Raw genomic sequence first — 21,077 nt, 5'->3', positions numbered from 1 at the left:
ACATTGCATTTGCTACATTAATTACAATTAGAATCGGCTGGTTTTATTGAAAAAATACCTCCGTACGTAGCGTTTGCTATATTCGTTCCCACCGCCACTTCCGGGTACGATGCTGGCGGTGGGCGTTCCTAATTGATGGACAGGCATCCGACCGACGCATCCATCGCGTCAAAAGATGATGAAAGAAAGAAGACGAACGTCGGTGCGCATGCGCCGTATAGAGCCGTACCGACGTTCGGCTTCTTTCGGCATCTCGATTCTAATTGTAATTAATGTAGCAAATGCAATGTCAAAAGTTTATTTTTAGGGAAACCACCGCTTTAATCGCCTTATTGCAGCCCCTCCCTGTAGGTGAGCGCTTGTCCAATGGGATGGCGCTCACGCATGCGCAGTGGGTGCCCGGCCGTGAAGCCGAAAGCTGTCACTCCCACACTAGGAATAAGGACGCCGGCCGAGGAGCGGAGCCCCGGCCAGCGAGGAGCTGGAACCGTGGAGCAGGTAAGTGTCTTTTTTTTAAAAGCCAGCAGCTACACTTTTTGTAGCTGCTGACATTTAATAAACTTAAAAACAGGCTGGAACACCCCTTTAACGTGATACTAAAGGGTCAGGGTATAACAAATAACAAACCTGTTCTACTTGCCTCCACTGTGCAGTTTGTTTTGCACAGAGTAGCCCCGAATGTCCTCTTCTGGGGTCTCACAGCGGCTCTTGCGGCTTCTCCCCGCAAGATCTAACCCCCTCTGGGAAGCTCTTTCCCGAGGGGGTTACCTTGCAGGCGCGACAGCCACTGAGTGTATCACTCGGCCCTGGCGTGCCGCGTCATTGACAGCAGCTGGCGCCAATGACTGCGCTGCCATCAATCATCCATTGAATAGCCGAGCAGAGATGGGGGGGGGGGGGGGTGTAGCAACGCGGGATCGCGCCCACGGAGATTCGGGGCTCAGGTAAGTAAAACGGGGGCCCGATGACTGCAAGGTGTTGGTTTCACCTTTAATGCTTAGGATGCATTAAGGTGAAAAAAAACACAAAGCTTTACAACCCCTTTAAAGGAGTTCCACCGACATATTGCACTTTTTTTTTTTTTTATAAAGCCATCTGTTAAGATAATATTAATGCAATGCTGCAATCGCTATTCTCACTAACGGCGCTAAATATATTTGTTATTGTTTTTTTAAAACAAACCTTATATTTCCCTGTATTGCGCGGTTCCATCTCGCTTGTGGGCAAGCAAAGCCCACAAGGATACTCTTCCGGGAGACAGTGCTCCTAAATAACCAGCATGCACTGCCCGATCTCGCACATGGGCAGTATAGACAACGCACAGTACTGCTGAGCGCCAGTGTTCTATCGATATGTGGCCCCGTCCTACGCATTGCGTGTGCACTTTTCGATGGAGGGCACATATCGGTAGAACACCCACTGACTCATGGGAATTATGACAACCAGGAGCCAGTGTGCAGCTGGATATTGCAGATAGACAGGAAGCCATGAAGAATGCCTTCTAAACAAGGTAAGGAATGTGTGTTTACCATACGCACTGCAATAGGCATTTTTTTAAAGTCTGAAGCGGATTATGTGGTATGTATCGAAAAGTGGGTGGAACCCAGTAATTTTTGTGTTTATTAAAAGTCGGCAGCTACAAAAAGTGTAGCTGCTGACTTTAAGTCTGGGTTTGCACTATTGCGAATTGGATCGGGTTTGCTTACATCCAATTCGCATGTCAGGAGATTGTGACCGTCTCTGTATGGAGCTGGTTCACACATCTCCAGAGCAAATTGCACAGGAGCTCTGTGCATCTTCTGGTCCGAATTCAGCCAACAATTGGCACCGAAATCAGACCTAAAACAGTGAACAGGGGCGCACCGGACCCCCTACTGTGAGCTGCTCCTCACGGCTGTGTGAACCCAGCCTGCATAAACACACCTGTCCCATGATCCAGCGATTCCACCACCTGAACGTTTGGTTCTCTCCCTGGCATCACAAGTGTGGGCACCCAACTGTGACCACTTGCAGTTTCATAGCCGTGTGTGCACTGCGCATGCGTGAGTCACGCTGTGCCTTCTCAATGGCTGGGCAATTTTCTGGGGCCTGTGATGTGGCGGGAGGGGGAGAGGGGAACTTCTGCTCGAGTCACCTAGGCAGCCCAAGCCGAAGTGGGAGCTGGATACCTGTCAAAACTGCCCCCCCCAAAAAAAATGGCATGCCAAATGTGGCATGTAAGGGGGTGGGGAGTCCTTAAAACGGTATTCCTTCCACTTTTGGGTGGAACACCGCTTTAGCCCCGGACCATTTGGCTGCCAAATGACCGGGCCACTTTTTGCGATTCGGCACTGCGTCGCTTTAACTGACAATTGCGCGGTCGTGCAAAGTGGCTCCCAAACAAAGTTGACGTCCTTCTTTTCTTTCTTTTTTTTTTTTTTTTTTTTTTTTTAAGAGCTTTCTTTTGGTAGTATTTGATCACCTCTGCAGTTTTAATATTTTGCGCTGTAAACAAAAATAGTGACAATTTTGGGGATTTCTCCTTACGCCTTCCAGGACGGCACACCAGAGAGATGAGGGCTCCTCCCACAGGAAACACAATCAATTGACAAGTTTGTTATAAGTTCCCACCCACCCCCTTGCTCCTCAGTATTTTGATTGTGTTTCTTCCCGAACACAGCGACACGTTTGTTGTTTTATATTACCTGGAGACGGTGAAGTCGAAGGGTACCCCTGTTGAGGCAGGTTCAGGGAGGCCGGGGAGAGCTGAACTAACCTGTTGGCTTCGGTCGCTCACAGGTCGCCACAAAGACATGCATGGGCGCTCTGAGCTGTGGTGAAAAAGCCATCGTCCCTCTGCAAAAAATCCGCCACGCTGCTGATCTCTCCTTCCTGGGGGGGTTTGCAAAGGAGCATTGCGCTCCAGGCCTCGTTCTGAGGTACAGGAAGTGCGTCACCGGTAGGGGTGCAACGGATCAAAAAACTCACGGTTCGGATCGTTCCTCGGATCAGGAGTCACGGATCGGATCATTTTTCGGATCAGCAAAAAAAAAAATTGCCGCCTCACTGTGCCCCAAATTGCCGCCTCACTGTGCCCCAAATTGCCGCCTCACTGTGCCCCAAATTGCCGCCTCACTGTGCCCCAAATTGCCGCCTCACTGTGCCCCAAATTGCCGCCTCGCCAGGGTGGAAGAAGTGAGAGGGCAGCCAGCAGGGCTGGATTTCCTTTCCCTGCCACCCCAAGGCCAGGTTTTGCAATGCACCCCCTCCCCACCAACCGAACCACCCCCCCGGAGAATAGCAGTTGGATGGCAGGGGCGGCACGGTTAGTTCAAATATTTTTTTTATTTTTTTTATTACATTATATCTTTTTTTTTTTTGTAGCTTGTTTTTACTTTTTTAATTTTTGTATAATTTTCTTATTTTTAATATTTTCTTCTTTACTTTTTAATTACTTATTTTTTTATTGATTGAATTATTATTTCTTATTTTTTTTTTTACATTTAACTGTATTGCTATCACGCAGGAGAAAACAATTCCCTGTGTCATAGCAGGAGAGAATATATAAAATGAATATTTGCCAGAGAGAATACATACATAAATTATATACTAGCAGCAGCTTAGAGCCTTACACTTGCCTGTGTGACATGTACAGGCTTGCCTTGCACTAGCTGCACTGTCCCCTGGGAAGAATAGTCCTGCTGCCCAACGGCTGCGACGGAGCCAGCGTGAAACGCAAATGGCTCTGAGATACCGGAACTGACGTCTGACGTCAGTTCCTGTATCTCCAGGTCTTGGCTGCTGTCAGTTCCGGTATCTCCGAGCCATTTGCGTTTCACGCTGGCTCTGTCGCAACCAATGATTCCACTCCATCACAGGGACACAGGCAGCCTCACTCCGCACGCTGAGAATCGCCAAATCCAACAGGTGAGATTGCGGGGGCCGGAGAATCGCGATAACGATTCTCCGCGATTAATCGTGCAGCTCTAGTTCACACCAGTAGGAATTGTATGTGGGTTTCCACCGCATCCAGTTCACATAACAGAAGATTGTGACCGTCTCCCTATGGCGCTGGTTTCTGCTTCTCCACAACGTTTTTTATTTGGTCAGTTTCAGGTCCGAATTCAGCCCTAAACCGGTGAATGGAGACACACTGGACTCTGTGAGCCACTGCATTCTCAAGTGTCAACCCAGCCTTAAGGATGTGGTGTACTGTAGAAAACTACCTACACTGACTGCACTATGGGAAGAAATTGAAACCTCATGCAGAGCAATTCCTGTAGACACTGATGTCTGTATACCATTGGGGAAATTTCACATCGCTTAATTTCCAGGAGGTTGGAGGGAAATCCCCAAAGGGCCATTTCACATAGGCTGTCCGTTTTAGGACCCTCCAGTCTCCCCTATGGAGTGGTAAATGTCAGTGGACGTGTCCGGTAAAACCCGGCATCCGATCCTGCTTGCAAAAAACAGATGAATTGTGATCCTGTTTTCTATTCAGCCGTCAGATTAGATAGGCTGGAAACAGACAGGCGGTCCTTTTCCATTCGATTTCCCCATAGAAGAGAGTGGGACTGTCCGCTTTGCACAGCGGAGCGGACACGGAACTGTCTTCTACTTGCTCAGCGAGGGATCAGCGGAGCGATCTCCCGCTGAGCAAGCGGAATCCGCTACACGCAGGTGCCCATATGATGGGGGCCGAAGTTAGACGAATTCCTGTTAAACGGTTGTCCCTGAACGGGTGTCCCAATTGGAAGAATTGCCCTTCCTACTGATGAGGATAAATGCAAATGTCTAGATTTCGCAAACATTTTGTCACCATGCAAATAAAGGGCTAAATCTCCCAAATGGGTTCACAGACGGCAATTAAAATGTGACAAGAGGGTCTAACCCTTCACCACTCTTTCTAAAACATACCAAAAAAAGTCACTTGGCTACATATTAAAGAAGGGCAGCTATAAAAGACACTTTTTATATTGCAACTCTGTAACTATCTATCTTCAGGACTTGGAGAGGGAGGGAAAATCTGTACAAGAAACCAATCGGTGGAATGTATTGTAGCTCCGCCCTAACCGAACCGTACAATTTTTCTATGGCCCCACATCTGAAGCAGGACCCAGAATGGTGCAGTATGGTTCGGTTGTATGGGCTACTTTCATAATGGAAACGCTCAAAATAGCGTACTGAACTGATCCGCTGAGTGGAAACGAGGCATTAGTGAGTTTACTGGGCTGGGGGGTATACATGTAGATACGTGACAAGTTCTCTTTGCTTGTGATGCCATAATCTGCTCTGGAAGTGTTTCCCTGTGTCTCAAGAAATTTTGACTACTTTGATGCAGTTGCACATTTTGCAATTTATTTTTCAGCATGTCCATCAATTTCTGTATCTGTCATTTGTGTCTAGTGCAGTGCTGGCCAACTTTGGTAAATGGAGGGGATCTCAAGTGTGGTCACCAACATGACCAATTTCATGAATTGTCTTGCATTAACTCACGGTAAAACACATCTCGCTGTGCGCTACTGCAATGCAAAATAACCTGTGCACTGTGTGTGTGTGTTGTGGTGCCATTTGTTTTGAATAACTCACTGTTACACTGGCTGGCAACACACCCACACTGCAGTGCGCCACTATAATCTAAAGGAGATTTTGCAGTGTGTGGTCAGTTTAAAAGAAAAACAGACCGTAATGGTTTGCCTAGGAGTAAAATCTGCTCATACATAATGAATATATTTCCTTCCAACCATTAAACATTTGCAGGCTCATAGAAGATGTATATCTTTTTTTTTTTTTACATTGCCTTATGTATGATCAGGTTTATAATGCATCGTGATGAAGGTACATACGTTGTAGCGTTCTATGGATTATGTTCAGAAAGGTATAGGTGTTAGCTGATGGGAATGTGATCGGGTACATTTCTGGCAGACCGCGCTCTAAGAACTGACATTGTTCCTGGAAAATCTGTATCATTCCTGATGGCTGGAATATCTAGCTGTACTCTCGTGTATGTGCAGTGATATACAACAAGCTCAGAGATCTGGATATGCTCTGATAAGGGTCCTGGCTTCTGTGCTGGGACAGGCAGTGACATAAGGTGATCAGGCAGAAAATTGGGTATAACTGATTATTGGCTGGTATCAGGTAGAGCTAGACAGACAAGTGTCACCCAGCCAAAATGTTGGGTGCCTGCTGAGAAGGGCCAAGTGACAGAATTTGCCAATCCTGGGTTTCTATGGCAAGCTCAGTTAAATGAGCAGAAGCCCAGGAGCTGATCGATTTAGTTCCTAGGCTTCATGCTGGACTGCGGCTGTCACAGCACTAAAACCCGCTGGAACTGCTGTCACTTGGCATGCAGCTTTGTGTGCTCCAAACCTGGTTAGAGGAGTTAAACAGCGCTTATGGATAAAGGGTATACAACTAAACAAATGACACCTAAAAATTACTTGGGTAATGTATATTATCAAAAAAAGCAAATGTGTCGCATGAATAAAGTAATTGCACCCCTACATTTACCACCACTTTGAAATTCCAATGAAATTCAAATTGGATGTTTCAGATGAGTGGTTAGATCCTCCTTGAGAAGTATGGTGATAGAACCTTTTCTTATTGGACCTCCGCTATCTAGGGCCTGTTTTTCTTTGCTGTTGTAATATGTGCGGTGCCATTATGATAAGATCATAGGGCCAGATCCACAAAAGGGATACGCAGGCGTATCTGCTGATACGCCGTCGTATCCCTGTTTCTATCTATGCGGCTGATTCATAGAATCAGTTACGCATAGATATTCCTAAGATCCGGCAGGTGTAATAGTTTTACACTGTCGGATCTTAGGATGCAGTACCGCGGCCGCCGCTGGGGGCATTTCTCGTCGAAATTCCGCGTCGGGTATGCAAATTAGCACTTACAGAGATCCACAAAGGTTTTTTCCCTTCGTTAATTCTCTGTAAGTGTTAGTTTGCCGTCGCAAAATTAGGGCTGCTTTTACAAAGTGTAAACTTAGTACACCATGTAAAAGTATACTCTTCTTTCCCGCGTCGCTGTCAAATTTAAAAAAACATTTTTTTTTTTTTTTTTTTTTTTTTTTTTTTACCCATCGCGATTCACAAAACTCGGCGTAAGGTAACGCAAAGCACGTCGGGAAAATAGCGTCAGGAGCATGCGCAGTACGTCCGGCGCGGGAGCGCGCCTAATTTAAAGGGGACTCGCCCCATTAGATTGGGCCCGCCTTGCGCCGGACAGATTTAAGTTACACAGCTGCAAATTTCTAGCCAAGTGCTTTGTGGATCGGGCACTTGGGTAGAAATTTTGCGGCGGTGTAACTTAAATCGGAACATTTAAGTTGCGCCTGCTGGTTGTGGATCTGGCCCAAAAAATCCTTAGGCATTCAGAAAGAAGGCTGTAGATGCCTAGAAGTTTGTCAAGGGATTGCTGATTTTTATTTTAAATCTGTCATTCCACTGTAAGGTAAATAAGAGATTTTAAATAACTGCTGATTCGTCAGTCACTGGCCAGACCAGCAAGTCCAGCTCAAGAGTCGCCATCTGATGCTAAAAACTGCTTCCAAGAACCCCCAAATTTCATCATAGAGACTTTACAGCAGTTGAATAAAAATGCATACACCTACAAATGGAATGAGAAGCAACTTTCCATACATGGGTGTTCCAGATATAAACGTTGATACCCAAAAAGTATATTGGAGCAAAGCTACAGTTTGTCACTGAGAATACAGCATAGGACGAAGACCAGGCCTTTTGTGGACTGAGGAATCAAGGATTATCGTCCACACTAACCGTAGACATGTTTTGTGCAAACCAAAGAGAGCATTTTAAAGTGAAAGTTTAGTCAAAACTAAATTTGTCTAGAGCAAAGGTGGGTTAGAACACACTGTTTGGATTTGTTTTTTTTTTTGCCATCCCATTTCAGAGATTTCCCTTCACTTCCTGTCCCATAGCCAAACAGGAAGTGAGATGAAATCCCTGCAAATTAAGAGAATCATTTGGGGCCCCCAGGTGACCAGAATTGGTGTCCCCCTTGAACATTTTTGCCAAAAAAAATATATATAAAAATTTGGGATTTTCTTTACTTTAATTTTCCATAATGATGGTAAAATAAAGGGGTTAAGGAGATCCACCCTCTCCATTTGTCCTGTTTACTATTATAATTGAAAATTAAAGTAAACAAAATCCCAAATTTTTGCTTGTCCCTAGAAAAAATTATTGCAATAAAAATGGACAGGTGTTCTAATTCCTCTCCACTCTATCCAAAATGTAAAAAAAAAATAGCTTTTAGGCTAGGTTCACACTGCTGCGAATTCAAAATCGCGATTTTTGTCGTGATTTAAGAGACATCTGTGCAGGGTTCAATGTAAATCGCGGCCCGAAATCGCAAAAATTAGTACAGGAACTACTTTTTGAAATCGGTGCAGTGCCGCAGATGCGGCGTCGCACCGATTAGGACGGTACAATTGCCGGCAAATGCCGCCGATTTGAGATGCGATTTGACATGTGAAATCGCATCTCAAATCGTACCCAGTGTGAACCTGGGCTGAGTTCTACTTTAAATCCCATCTCCGGCCACAAGAAAAGTTGAGCTTGTAGTGGGGTTTACCAAACTGCAAGAGTTAAATGCTTGTTTTTAGGGGTGCACAAAATGGAAATTTTGGTACTGAAAATGCAGGATAATGACAGTTAGGAAAAAAATATAATATATAAAACCTTCTTTTTTTTTTTTTTTTTTTATTGTATTATATTTGAATTTTTAATTGATATCATCAATTTAAATTTAATATGAATTTATTGTTGGCCATTATTGGCACATTTAGTGTAAGAAAAATGCAGTCTCTGACCATCTCCTGTAGTATGTCTGCAATTTCTTACTTAACTACTTTAGCCCCGGAAGAATTTACCCCCTTCCTGACCAGAGCACTTTTTGCCATTCGGCACTGCAACGCTTTAACTGACAATTGCGCGGTCGTGCGACATTGCACCCAAACAAAATTGACATATTCCCCGGCCCCCCCCCCCCCACAAATCGCTTTATTTTGGTGGTATTTGATCACCTCTGCAGTTTTTATGTTTTGTGCTATAAACAAAAAGGCGTCAATTTTGAAAAAAAGTAATATTTTTTTACCATTTGCTATATTTCCCAAAAATATATAAAAAAAACTATTATTTTTTCCACAGTTTAGGCCGATATGTATTCTACATATTTTTGGTAAAAAATAATCGCAATAAACGTATATTGATTTACAGTCTAAAAAATAGGGGATAGAATTATAGCTTTTTTTTTTTATCGTGACTGCGACATTATGGCAGACACTTTCGACGCTATTTTGGGACCATTGTAATTTATACAGCGATCAGTGCTATACATTACTGTGTAAATGACACTGGCAGGGAAGGTGTTAACCACTAGGGGGCGAGGAAGGGGTTAAGTGTGTCCTAGGGAGTGATTCTAACTGTGGGGGGGAGGGTGGGCTACATGTGACACAACACTGATATCTGCTTCTGATGACAGGGAGCAGTAGATCACTGTCCTGTCACAAGACGGAACAGGGAAATGCCTTGTTTATACAGGCACCCCCACCCCCCCTGTTCTGCAGCTCCGTGACATGATCATGGACATCGAGTCCACGGGACCCACGGTCACACACGCAGAGCTCGTGGCGGGGAATGTGCGCGCCCGCAATACCGCGATTTAAAGGGGACGTACAGGTATGTCCATATGCGCAGCCGTGCCGTTGTGCAGCGGTCGGCAAGCGGTTAAACTTAAACACGCTGCTAATAGTATTAGCAAAATTTCTATTTGGTGCACCTCTAGCAGAGATGGTCAGAGACTGCAGACATGATGCAGGAGATCATTGCAGCCTCACCAGTGGCTGGTAGTGCGCTCTCACGCTGTGCCAAGGAGCTGGATTGAATCGCCGGGCGGCCGCTGTAACACTGTCAAACCTCTTTGACCAGCATTGGATCAGTGTGCCACCTATCGCAAGAGCCGTGACATTATTACAGCAGCCACTCTGCGATTCAATTCAACTTCGTGAATTGGCGTGAACTTGTGGCGCCAGGAGGACACTCGCAATGAGAGGAGGAGGGGGGACTGTGACGGACACGCTAGGAGGACTAGTGTGGCACCCAGAGAAGACTGCCCCTTTTTCGCCTCCATTATCTGCATTTTTCGGGCCGATAATTTTCAGTGGCTGAAATTTTGGTGCACCACTACATGTGTTTGCTCAGGGGGTAGACTAATAAGGAGTAATGCCTTATTTCTGTCTCCAGCAGGGTCTTTTCAGCTGGCTGACTGGTTCCGCAAAGCCACAATGGCCATAGTTATACGCGTTCCTGCACATACAATGTAGAGTTCATAGCCCTTGGTTGTATGTGACAGAGCTGAGGGACCTCTCATAGCCGGAGCACCAGAGTGCTGGACCCTGCCAGAGCTGGGCGTAAGGTAACTAATGCAGCCATCTACTGAGTAAGGATGAGCTCCAGCGTGTTCGCAAAGCCCACGTGCAGAGCCCGCCAGGAAGTCAGCAATGCGCTGCGCTAATCACAGGCAGTGAGACTTTGTCCCAATGCGTGGCTGCAGAGATCGGGAAATGTCTCACTGCCTGTGATTAGCGCAGCGCCGTGCCGACTTCCTGGCCGGATCTGCATGTGGGGTTTGCAAACACGCTGGAGCTCATCCTTACTCCTGAGACTTTATTACCAATTAACTCTAGCATTATAGAGAGCCCCTAAGTGTGTGTGTGTGTGTGTGTGTGTGTGTGTGTGTGTTTTTTTTTAAACGCATGATTAGAGTTTTTAATAAAAAAAAAAAAAAAAAAAAAAATATATATATATAATTTTTTTTTTTTTTTTAATGACATACGGCTCTGTGTCCTTTTTAGAAGGATCTGAATTGATGTGGTCAATTTTATTTATTTTTTTTCATACTGTTGTCACCTATCGATGGGATTCTGCGAAAAATTAAAAATGAATCCGATGTAAACTGAAATTAAATTCAAACCTGAATTCCTATTTATCAGGTTTTTCTTGGCAAAAATGTGACTGAACTGATGACTCCTGTGTGATGGGAACCTGTCATCACACGCTTGGTGTCTTTAAAAAGTATTATCCTGCATTAAATGACATATAATAAAGTGTGAGTTGTCTTGTTAAGTGCAATTACAGCCTTATGAATTTCCTATGAGCCTGGCATACATCGGTAGTAGGAGTAACCCGTTTCTGGTCAGCTGACATTCTATGAAGGAATGAAGTGGGGATTTGTCTGTGATTGATGAGTGTCACATGCTTCAAAGCTCTGACTGCACTTCCTCAATAATTTCTCTGTAAAAAGCGGATTTCTTACTAATGGGACGAGACAAATGCACGGGAGACATGGACACTGCCATGTTCCTGGCGATGTGATCTGTTTCTGCTGCACGGGTAAAACCTTCTGAATCCACAACTTTCCTCTGTACTCCAGCATGTACCCTGTTTACTTTTTACCTTGCAGGTAAGTTTCAAGACTGTGTTTTCATTCACTGCTTCCGTATTTTACATGAACTTTTAAACTTAAAAAACAGGCTGTCGGTTTTATAATTGTAAGAGAAAGCTGGGAGCTTTAGAAGGAAATATGGATAATTTTGTTATATTCCTTTTCAGGGATCATAAGACAGACATTGATTTAATACAGTGCCTTGAAAAAGTATTCATACCCCTTGAAGTTTTCCACATTTTGTCAGGCTGTAATTATTAAAAACGTAAATGTATTTTATTGAGATTTTGTTATTGACAACACAAAGTGGCACATCATTGTGAAGTGGAAGGACAATGATAAATGTTTTTCAAATGTTTTTACAAATATGTGGCATGCATTTATCTTCAGCTTCCTTTACTCTGATACACCTCACTAAAATTGAGTAGAACCAATTGCCTTTAGAAGTCACTTAATTAGTAAATGGAGTCCATCTGTGTGTCATTTAAGCTCCAGTATAAATTCAGCTGTTCTGTGAAGCTCTCATAGGTTTGTTGGAGAACCTTTGTGAACAAACGGCATCATGAAGGCCAAGGAACACACCAGACAGGCCAGGGATTTAATTGTGGAGAAGTTTAAAGCAGGATTAGGTTGTATATCCATCTCTCTATATCTGTCTATCACAACTCAGGTGGGTTACTTTCCTCTCTTCCAATCAAATAAAGTTGAAGGCTGTCAGAGTGGGCTCCAAATCTTCCACCAAATGTAATGGAAACAACAAAGGGACAGGCGCTCCAGTTGAAAAAGATGTTTACTCACTTCTTGATCATATCATACAAAAGCAGCAAACGGCAAAGCAAAAGAAAAGCAGTTACCGTACAGTTGCGAGCATCCCTGCTCTTCGTCAGGCTGATCGGCTTTGTGTGAAGTTTCAATCAGCCTGACGAAGAGCAGGGATGCTCGCAACTGTACAGTAACTGCTTTTCTTTTGCTTTGCCGTTTGCTGCTTTTGTATGATATGATCAAGAAGTGAGTAAACATCTTTTTCAACTGGCGCGCCTGTCCCTTTGTTGTGTGGTATGTATGTATGTATGTATTTATATAATTATCCCAAGTTTTTGAACATCTCACAGAGTACTGATTATTTCATCATCTGAAAATGGTAGGTTTGCATTTTGTGTCTTGCGCTTTCCAAGATATGGCCGTCTACCTATACTGACAGGCCAAGCAAGGAGAGCATTAATCAGAGAAGCATCCAAGAGGCCCATGGTAACTCTGGAGGAGCTGCAGAGATTCACAACTTGGGTGGGAACAATCTGTCCACAGGACAACTACTAGTCGTGCACTCCACAAATCTGGCCTTTATGGAAGAGTGGCAAGAAGAAAGCCATTGTTAAAGCGGGGGTTCACCCTATCAACGCAAAAAAAATTTTTTTTTTCTTTTACCATAAAATCAGGCATTGTAGCGCGAGCTACAGTATGCCTGTCCCGATTTTTTTTTTTTACCCCCGTACTCACCTTGTGCTCGTAGATCGAAGATACCGGGGAATGGGCGTGCCTATGGAGACGGAGGATGATTGACGGCCGGCTCTGGCGCGTCACGCTTCTCCAGAAATAGCCGAAGTAGGCTTGGCTCTTCACGGCGCCTGCGCATAGCCTGTGCGCAGGCGCCGTGAAGAGCCGAGACCTACTCCGGCTGTCTTCGGGGAGAGTGACGTGCCAGGGCCGGCCGTCAATCATCCTCCCTCTCCATAGGCGCGCCCATTCCCCGCGGGAGCCGAAATCTACAATCTGCGATTACAAGGTGAGTCCGGGGTTAAAAAAATCGGGAAAGGCATACTGTAGCTCGCGCTACAATGCCTGTCTCGATGGTAAAATCAAGTCAGAGAGGGTGAACTACCGCTTTAACAAAGCCATAAAAAGTCCTGTTTGCAGTTTGCAAGAAGACGTGTGGGACACGACAATGTGGAAGAAGGTGCTCTGGTCAGATAGGACCAGAATTTAACTGTGGTTTAAAAACAAAACCTGATGTGTGACTGAAAACGAACACTGCACATCACCCTGAACACACCTTTTCAGCACGGACAGGGAAGCTGGTCAGAGCTGATGGGAAGATGGATGGAGCCCAATACAGGGAAATCTTGGAAAACCTGTTCAAGTCTGCAAAAGACCCGAGACTGGGGCAAGAGGTTCACCTTCCAGCAAAATAATGACCCTAAAGCCCCTTTCACATGGGGCAGTGGTGGTATAGTGCTGCTAAAAATAGCGGCGATATACCGTCGGAATTGCAGCGGGATTCGGCCGCTAGCAGTGCGGTATTAACCCCCGCTAGTGGCTGAAAAAGGGTTAATAGGCACAATGGGGGCGTTCTATCCGTGGTTTCCCATTGTTTTAAATAAGATGCTGCTTGCAGGAGATTTTTTTTCTCTCCTGCCAGCGCGTCGCCTCAGTGTGAAAGCCCTCGGGCTGTCACATTGAGAAGGCTGGGCAGGAGTTTTTCAGGCAGTATTTAGGCGCTATTTTTAGCGCTGTACCGTTTGAAAAACTCCTCAGTTTGAAAGGGTCCTTAATGTACAGCCAGAGCTACAATGGAATGGTTTCGATCAGGGATCCTCAAACTACGGCCCCCCAGCTGTTGTAGAAATGCACATCCCATGAGGCATTGTAACAAACTGACATTCACAGACATGACTAGGCTTGATGAGAATTGTAGTTCCTGAACAACTGGAGGGCTGTAGTTTGAAGACCCATTTTAGATCAAAGAATATTCATGTGTTAGTCAAAGTCCAGACCTAAATCCAATTGAAAATTGCTGTTTAGATGCTCTCCATGCAATCTGACAGAGCTTGAGCTATTTTGCAAAGAATGGGCAAAAATTTCGCTATCTATGTGATGTGCCAAGCTGGTAGAGACATACCCAAAAGGATTTGTAGCTGTAATTGCAGCAGAAGTTGGTTCTACAAAGTAGTGACTCAGGAGGCTGAATACTAATGCACGCCACACTTTTCACAGAATTAAAACCATTTATCATTTTCCTTCCACTTCTCAATTATGTGCCACTTTGTTTGTCTATTACATAAAATCCCAATAAAATACATTTAAGTTTCAGGGGGTATGAATACTTTATCAAGGCACTGTATGTACTTATTTCCTTGCCATGAATGGCCAGCGACTCTCGGGACTATTTTGGTTTTGTGTGCTTGCTTGCAACCTGTATCACATTCTGGCTTCTCTTGGGAATGTAAGGCTGGCTACAGATGGCTTGAATTCCAAATATAACAACAATTCATAGAACATTTTGTTGTTGGAATTATATTTACCAAATGAATACCACATTCACTTCTAGATATTTGTTCGTTCGAGAGAAATTTTCCATCCTGCTCCTTCAAATTTTGTCATTGCGATATTTGAAAACTAATTTTGTTTTGAACCACTGATTATTAGAAAATAGAATGAACTTTCATAAAACTTTATTTTCCCAAGATTTTTTTTGAAATTCTACCCATCTATATGGCCAGCTTATATAGTTAAAGGATAAGTATACCTTTTGGGAATATGTTACATGCTCCACCCTAAAAAAAAATTGGTGAAATATGTAACGTGTTCCTGCTGCAGAAACATCTCCCCAATCCATTGCCTGTAGTGGCAGCAAACCGGCATCTTCTCCCCATGAGATAGATAGATAGATAGATAGACTTACGACGGAGTATCAGTAGATACGCCGTCGTATCTTTGCGCGTATTCTTAAACTGAGATACGCCTCACTGTTGCCAAGATACGACCAACGTAAGTCTCCTACGCCGTCGTATCTTGGCTGCATATTTACGCTGGCCGCTAGGGGCGTGTACGTGGATTTACGCGTCGAATATGTAAATGAGCAAGATACGCCGATTCACGAATGTACGCCCGCCCGTCGCAGTAAGCTACGCCGTTTAGGTAAGACATACGCCGGCGTAAAGATAAAACGCCTCTCTAGGTGGCGCAGTCCATGCAAGGTATGGACGACGGAACAGCCGTCGTATTTTACGTCGTTTGCGTAAGCGTACGTGGATGGGGCTGGGCGTAGGTTACATTCACGTCGAAAGCATTGAGTATTTGCGACGTAATTATGCGCGCATGCACCGTACCAACGGCCCTCATTTACATGGGGTCACGGTTACTTTACATGTAGCACGCCCACTACCTGTCTAATTTGAATTAGGCGGAGTTACACCAGGCCATTTGCGCTACGCCAACGTAACTTAGGGAGCAAGTGCTTTGTGAATACTGGCCTTGCCTCTCTATTTTACGTCTGCGTATCGCAAATGAGCTGCGCTACGCCCGATTAAACATACGCCGATCTACATTAATCTGGCTAATGTGTGTGTGTGTGTGTGTGTGTGTGTGTGTGTCTGTGTATTTCTTTAAATGCTCCGGCCGCGTCATTCTTTCAGTTTTTTGTGAATGTGGGAACTACAAGTACCGACAGCCTTTGTGGCTGTTGGCTTGTCATTCTCAATGTACTACCAGGGTGCTGTTGAGAGCTCTAGATCGTTTGTTCATTCACTGCTTCCTGTCCTGCATGGCACTTGCGCTCTGGCTCTGCCCACCCCCCCACCCCATGTTGTTTGATAGGGACAAGGGCCTCTTCTCCACAACTCTGGGGTGTGGGAATCTGCAGGCAGAGGCTTATCGTAATCTGGAAGTTTCCTTTAACAAGGGGGGGGGGGGTATGGCCTCCACAAATTCTCCCACGGTCTGCCTTCCCCTGCCATGTGACATTAGTTAAATTGCTATGGGGTGGGCCATCCATTGACATCACTTGGTGATGTCGCCCCCCAGTGATGTTGGTGGCCCCGCATGCACTGGGTGGGTTGGTGGGGTGTGTTTGTTTAACCACTACGCGACTTTATACGGCCGCAGGGTGGTTCTAATTCTCTAACTGGCCGTGTTTTTACGGCCTGCGTGTGCTCGCTGCATCGCTGAGATGCCGATGCGAGTGCCTGGCGGCCGCGATGTCCGCCAGGCAGTCGGGATCGGCGGCTACAGGGACAAGACGTGGAGCTCTGTGTGTGTAAACACAGAGATCCACGTCCTGTCAGGGGAGAGAGGAGACCGATCTGTGTCCCTTGTACATAGGGACATAGATCGGTCACCTCCCCCAGTCACCCCCTCCCCCACGGTTAGAACACAATTCAGGGCACACATTAACCCCTTCCTTCACCCCCTAGTGTTAACCCCTTCAATGCCAGTCAGTCACATTTATACAGTAATTGGTGCATATTTATAGCACTGATCGCTGTATAAATGTGAATGGCGTCAAAAGTGTCCGATGTGTCCGCCGCAATATCGCAGTCACGGAAAAAAATGCTGATCGCCCCCATTAGTAGTAAAAAATAATAATAATTCTGTCCCCTATTTTGTAAGCGCAATAACTTTTGCGCAAACCAGACGCTTCTTGCGATTTTTTTTATTTTTTATTTTTTTTTACCAAAAATATGTAGAAGAATACGTATCGCCTAGACTGAGAATTTTATTTTTTTTATTTTTATTACAGCAACCGGGAGGTTTAGTGTGGTGGTTTTTATTACAGCCCCCGGCCTCGTGGCCCCATGGCCTTAGTGTGGAGGTTTTTATTACAGCAACCGGGATATTTATTACAGCAACAAGAAAAAAATATTGTTTTTTTTTTTTTTTCAAAATTGTCGCTCTATTTTTGTTTATAGCACAAAAAGTAAAAACCGCAGAGGCGATCAAATACCACCAAAAGAAAGCTCTATTTGTGGGGGAAAAAAGGACGTCAATTTTGTTTGGGAGCCACGTCGCACGACCGCGCAATTGTCATTTAAAGTGACGGAAGGGGCCACAAGCTGAAATTTCACCTGGTCAGGAAGGGGTATATGTGCCCAGTAAGGAAGTGGTTAAAAAATGTATATAAAAATTCAGCTGTCAGTGGGTAACCCTGCTGACATCTGATTCATCGCTTAAGGAACTAGCGACTCGCTCCTTTGGCAACCAGCTGTATACAGTGTTGGCAACCAGCTGTATACAGTGTTGGCAACCAGCTGTATACAGTGTTGGCAACCAGCTGTATACAGTGTTGGCAACCAGCTGTATACAGTGTTGGCAACCAGCTGTATACAGTGTTTTTTTTTAAATGGACATAAGAAAGAAAAATGCATTCTAAAACGTGACTGAAAAACGCAGCATCCACATAGATGTGAACCTAGACTCGGTAAATCTCCACTCTGTCTTCTGTAAAAGAAAAAAAACATTCCTCCTTTTAGCCGCAACAAGTTTTTAGTTTCGCTTTTAGCAATGTCTCTTCTACGTTTACCTGGGGTTCAGCTTTAAGTTTGCAAAAGGAAACCTCATCTATTAATTTAACAAGTTCATGTACAGGCACCATGCATTCAAATACGGTCATATATCTTACTGTTGGTGTCCTCATGTAGGAAGGTAAATGGCAAACTGTGGCTGAGTAATCCCTAGTCTGGTAACATTAGACATTTTATGTTTTATCACTCAAGTATGAGACACAAGTGTATAGGATGATGAGCATGTTATGTTGCTGTCTTGACAGGTTGTGTTCAATCAACCACTCAAAAAAATTTGTGCTTGTATGTTTTGAAATTAAGAATTTTATTCTGTATACAGTATATTTTGTGCCCCATTTCAGAATATGATTGACTCCTAAGTGTTGTAATTGGTCAATGACTTGTGAGGCTGTTCTTTATTTCTGAAATGTACTAGAGCACAGAGTTTTTTGCATAACATTCAGAAACATATATTATTCTTAAAGTGAACATATATTGGTTCTGAATATTTTCTTTATTACAATCCGGGCTGAAAAATACAATACATTTCCTGCTTTGTTGATAAATGCACATTCTTTGCAGAGCTCAGTAGCTGAAGCTGCATTTTTATTTGGAATGAAATGGCGCATTCATGTACAGTATTTACCAATTATTAATACTAAGTATTTACCAATACCAAATAATATAATATAATATAATATATAATTTTTTTTTTTTTTTTTTTGAGCAAGCTCTATATCTCCATAAATTTTTTTTTTTACAAAACTATTTTATATTAAGATTAAAAGCATGGATATAGTATGTATGTTCCTTAACTTATCAACTTTCATTGACCTCAAACATTTGTAGTTTCCCCATTAAATCTGTGTAATTTTGCCCCTTTTTTTTTTTTACATAAGACACAACCTGAGATTTAGGGATGTTTATACACCTCACAGCTATTTTAGACTTGTTGGACTTCTCCCAAGCCATAGGCATCATAGCTTCCTCAAATTGGTACTGCTCAACTATAAAGTTCAGATGAATATTTTATTTTCTCTTTTTTCTTTTTTAATTTTTAGGTCTAATGAGATGGCCACAGATGACAAGTCTTCACCCACACTGGAACCTGCCAGTGAGCTCCCCAGGTCTCCAAGTAGTCCATCCCATCTCACTCATTTTAAACCCTTGACTCCCGATCAAGATGAGCCACCCTTCAAATCTGCCTACAGTTCTTTTGTAAATCTGTTCCGTTTTAGCAAAGGTAAGGTTTTTATTGTGTGCATAATATGCACTTCTCTATCTCCGTATCAAGTTAGTAGCCACATCTGCATTATTAGTAGGGCAACATCAGTTAAAAGGTAAGATCTGTGAAAAGCATGGTCAATGGATGGGGAGAAAAAGGCTGGTTGGAGAAACCATTTAATTTTGAGTATGGGGTTGGTAAAAATGTTTACTCGCCTAGGTGGAGGCAGCATCGATTCGATGCTGCATCTGTCGGTTCTGCACTGAGAACCCTAGCGATCAAAGCCTGCTGATTGCTTAGTTCTCAGGTCCACTCCACTCTGAGCTGTGATTTGACAGTCACAGGTTCTCTGCTCTGGCACGCTAGGCTGTGAAGGAGATTGGAGCGGCTGGTTCAAGCTCTTAGTGGCCTCACTGAGGGGCTGAGCCAGCTGCCACTTTAGGCATCTAACGTTGGGATCAATTCTGAGCCTTGACCGGCTTGGTGAAACCGGGGTCACAGGAGCGCAGAACCAACTGCACTGCTGCGATTCCTAGAAGAAGGTCCAAACTAGCCGTACTTCAACGTCTGTGGTATCTTTCCTACAAACTACTGTTTTTAAAGTCTCTAAGGTCACCTTTTAGAGCATAATACGTGTCGAACCTGTATTTGGGGTATAGCATGTTCCAGCACAACACCCCCCCCCCCCTTCTTCTTACCCCTGCAGCTGCTGTCGCATTTTAAAATTGGCGCAGCTATGTGGGGCTTCTACACAACCATGATGTTCATTGACAGAGACCATGAAAGAATAAACTACAGACACCGCTGGTCTGTGTATTGCTTTCCTTAGTGAGGGGGGGGGGACATGTGCCCACCCCCCTCGTTTTTTGTCTGTTCATGGGCATCCATGTAGAGGTGCATGGAATAGAAATTTTGGTACCGAAACCAAAAATGCAGGAAGCACTTGGCCGAAAATGAGTTTTTTAAAAAAATTATATTTTTATATAGAATTGTATTTGACTTTTTACATTTATTATCAATTTTAAATGAATATGCATTTTTTTTTGGCCATTATTGGCATCTTTTTTAGTGCAAGAAAAATGTATCTCTTTAAATTCAATGTTTGTCTTCATACTGGTCCGTGGCACTTCCATTGTGGTGTTTAAAGTCCAGTTTTTGGTGCCTTTTTTGAGCAGTTAAAAAAAGGGGGGAAAAAAAGCGCCTCCCTGTTCAAATGCATTGAAAATGCAGCAAGAATGCATCATTATCGTACCCGTGTTAAGTTTTTAAGCCACATGACCTATGAAAAACACAGGAATCATGGTAAAATCACGGCAAAAACGTGATGCGTTTTTGGTTACGTTATCGGCACCTTTTCTCCTATCGACATTCTGTAGATTACCGCCATTTTCTGCCGAAATTTTGGTTCATCTCTAGATTCATGGGCTTGCACCCTTCTGATCAGCTGTTCAGGGAGAGCGAGTCAGTGGTTTTAAGACTCCAATTGTTCTTTGAGTTTGTCATTCTGTGGCACTGCTCAGTTTTGCACTTGGCTACTTACTGGCTGTGTACAGTTGGCTGGTCAGCGGAGGTATGAGTGATGGGGCTCCAACTTAACATTAGGAGGAATGTGTACAGGGCTAGCACGCTCTGTAAAAGAGGAAACTCACTATAAACTGTCTGAACAGCAAAATGAGGTTTGACAGGTTGATGTGGGTGTATAGTATGCTCTAGTTACTAATATGAAGGGAACCTTATTGCAAACTGCTGCTGTATATGTAGCTGTGTTTAATATCTTGGTAATACAAATTCAGTACCCCTACACTGCTGAGTATGATCATATGATTTGTTTACACCTGAATATTTTCACATGAAAAAGAGTAGACAATTTTGTAACATATTTTTACTAAAGCGATTTTTTTTTTTTATCTTGTTATACAGGATGTAAACTAGTTAGAACAGCTATAAATGTCAAACTATGTATGTCCGCCTATCTGATGTAATGGAGGATCTAAGTTTGAATAATTCATGGTTTAGGCAAACCTAAGTGATATGACTAAAATTGGGTAATGTCTTGCCTCAACACTGAAGGGATATGGGATATGTATGGCTGTTTGTAGCGGCAAGATTTTTCATTTATT

At 43.8% G+C, this 21,077-nt stretch overlaps 1 protein-coding gene across 3 annotated transcripts in view; it reads left to right on the top strand.

Annotated features, from left to right (window-relative positions):
* LOC120943775 (1-phosphatidylinositol 3-phosphate 5-kinase-like) overlaps positions 1-21,077 on the top strand; it is a 139,020-nt gene that overhangs the window by 1,329 nt on the left and 116,614 nt on the right. For 2 of the 3 annotated variants that reach the window (XM_040357320.1, XM_040357319.1), the window contains exons 1-2: positions 10,928-11,475; positions 18,794-18,975. In XM_040357320.1, coding sequence (XP_040213254.1) covers positions 11,447-11,475; positions 18,794-18,975 — 211 coding nt within the window. In that variant the 5' untranslated portion in view covers positions 10,928-11,446. Of the gene's footprint in view, positions 1-10,927; positions 11,476-18,793; positions 18,976-21,077 lie in introns of those variants that run through there. The other variant, XM_040357321.1, reaches the window with a different exon arrangement.

This window comes from Rana temporaria, chromosome 6 (genome assembly GCF_905171775.1).
Source record: "Rana temporaria chromosome 6, aRanTem1.1, whole genome shotgun sequence".
Classification (NCBI taxonomy): Eukaryota; Metazoa; Chordata; class Amphibia; order Anura; family Ranidae; genus Rana; species Rana temporaria.
The sequence above is the reverse complement of the archived record's forward strand: the minus strand, read 5'-3'. Positions and strand labels throughout refer to the sequence as shown.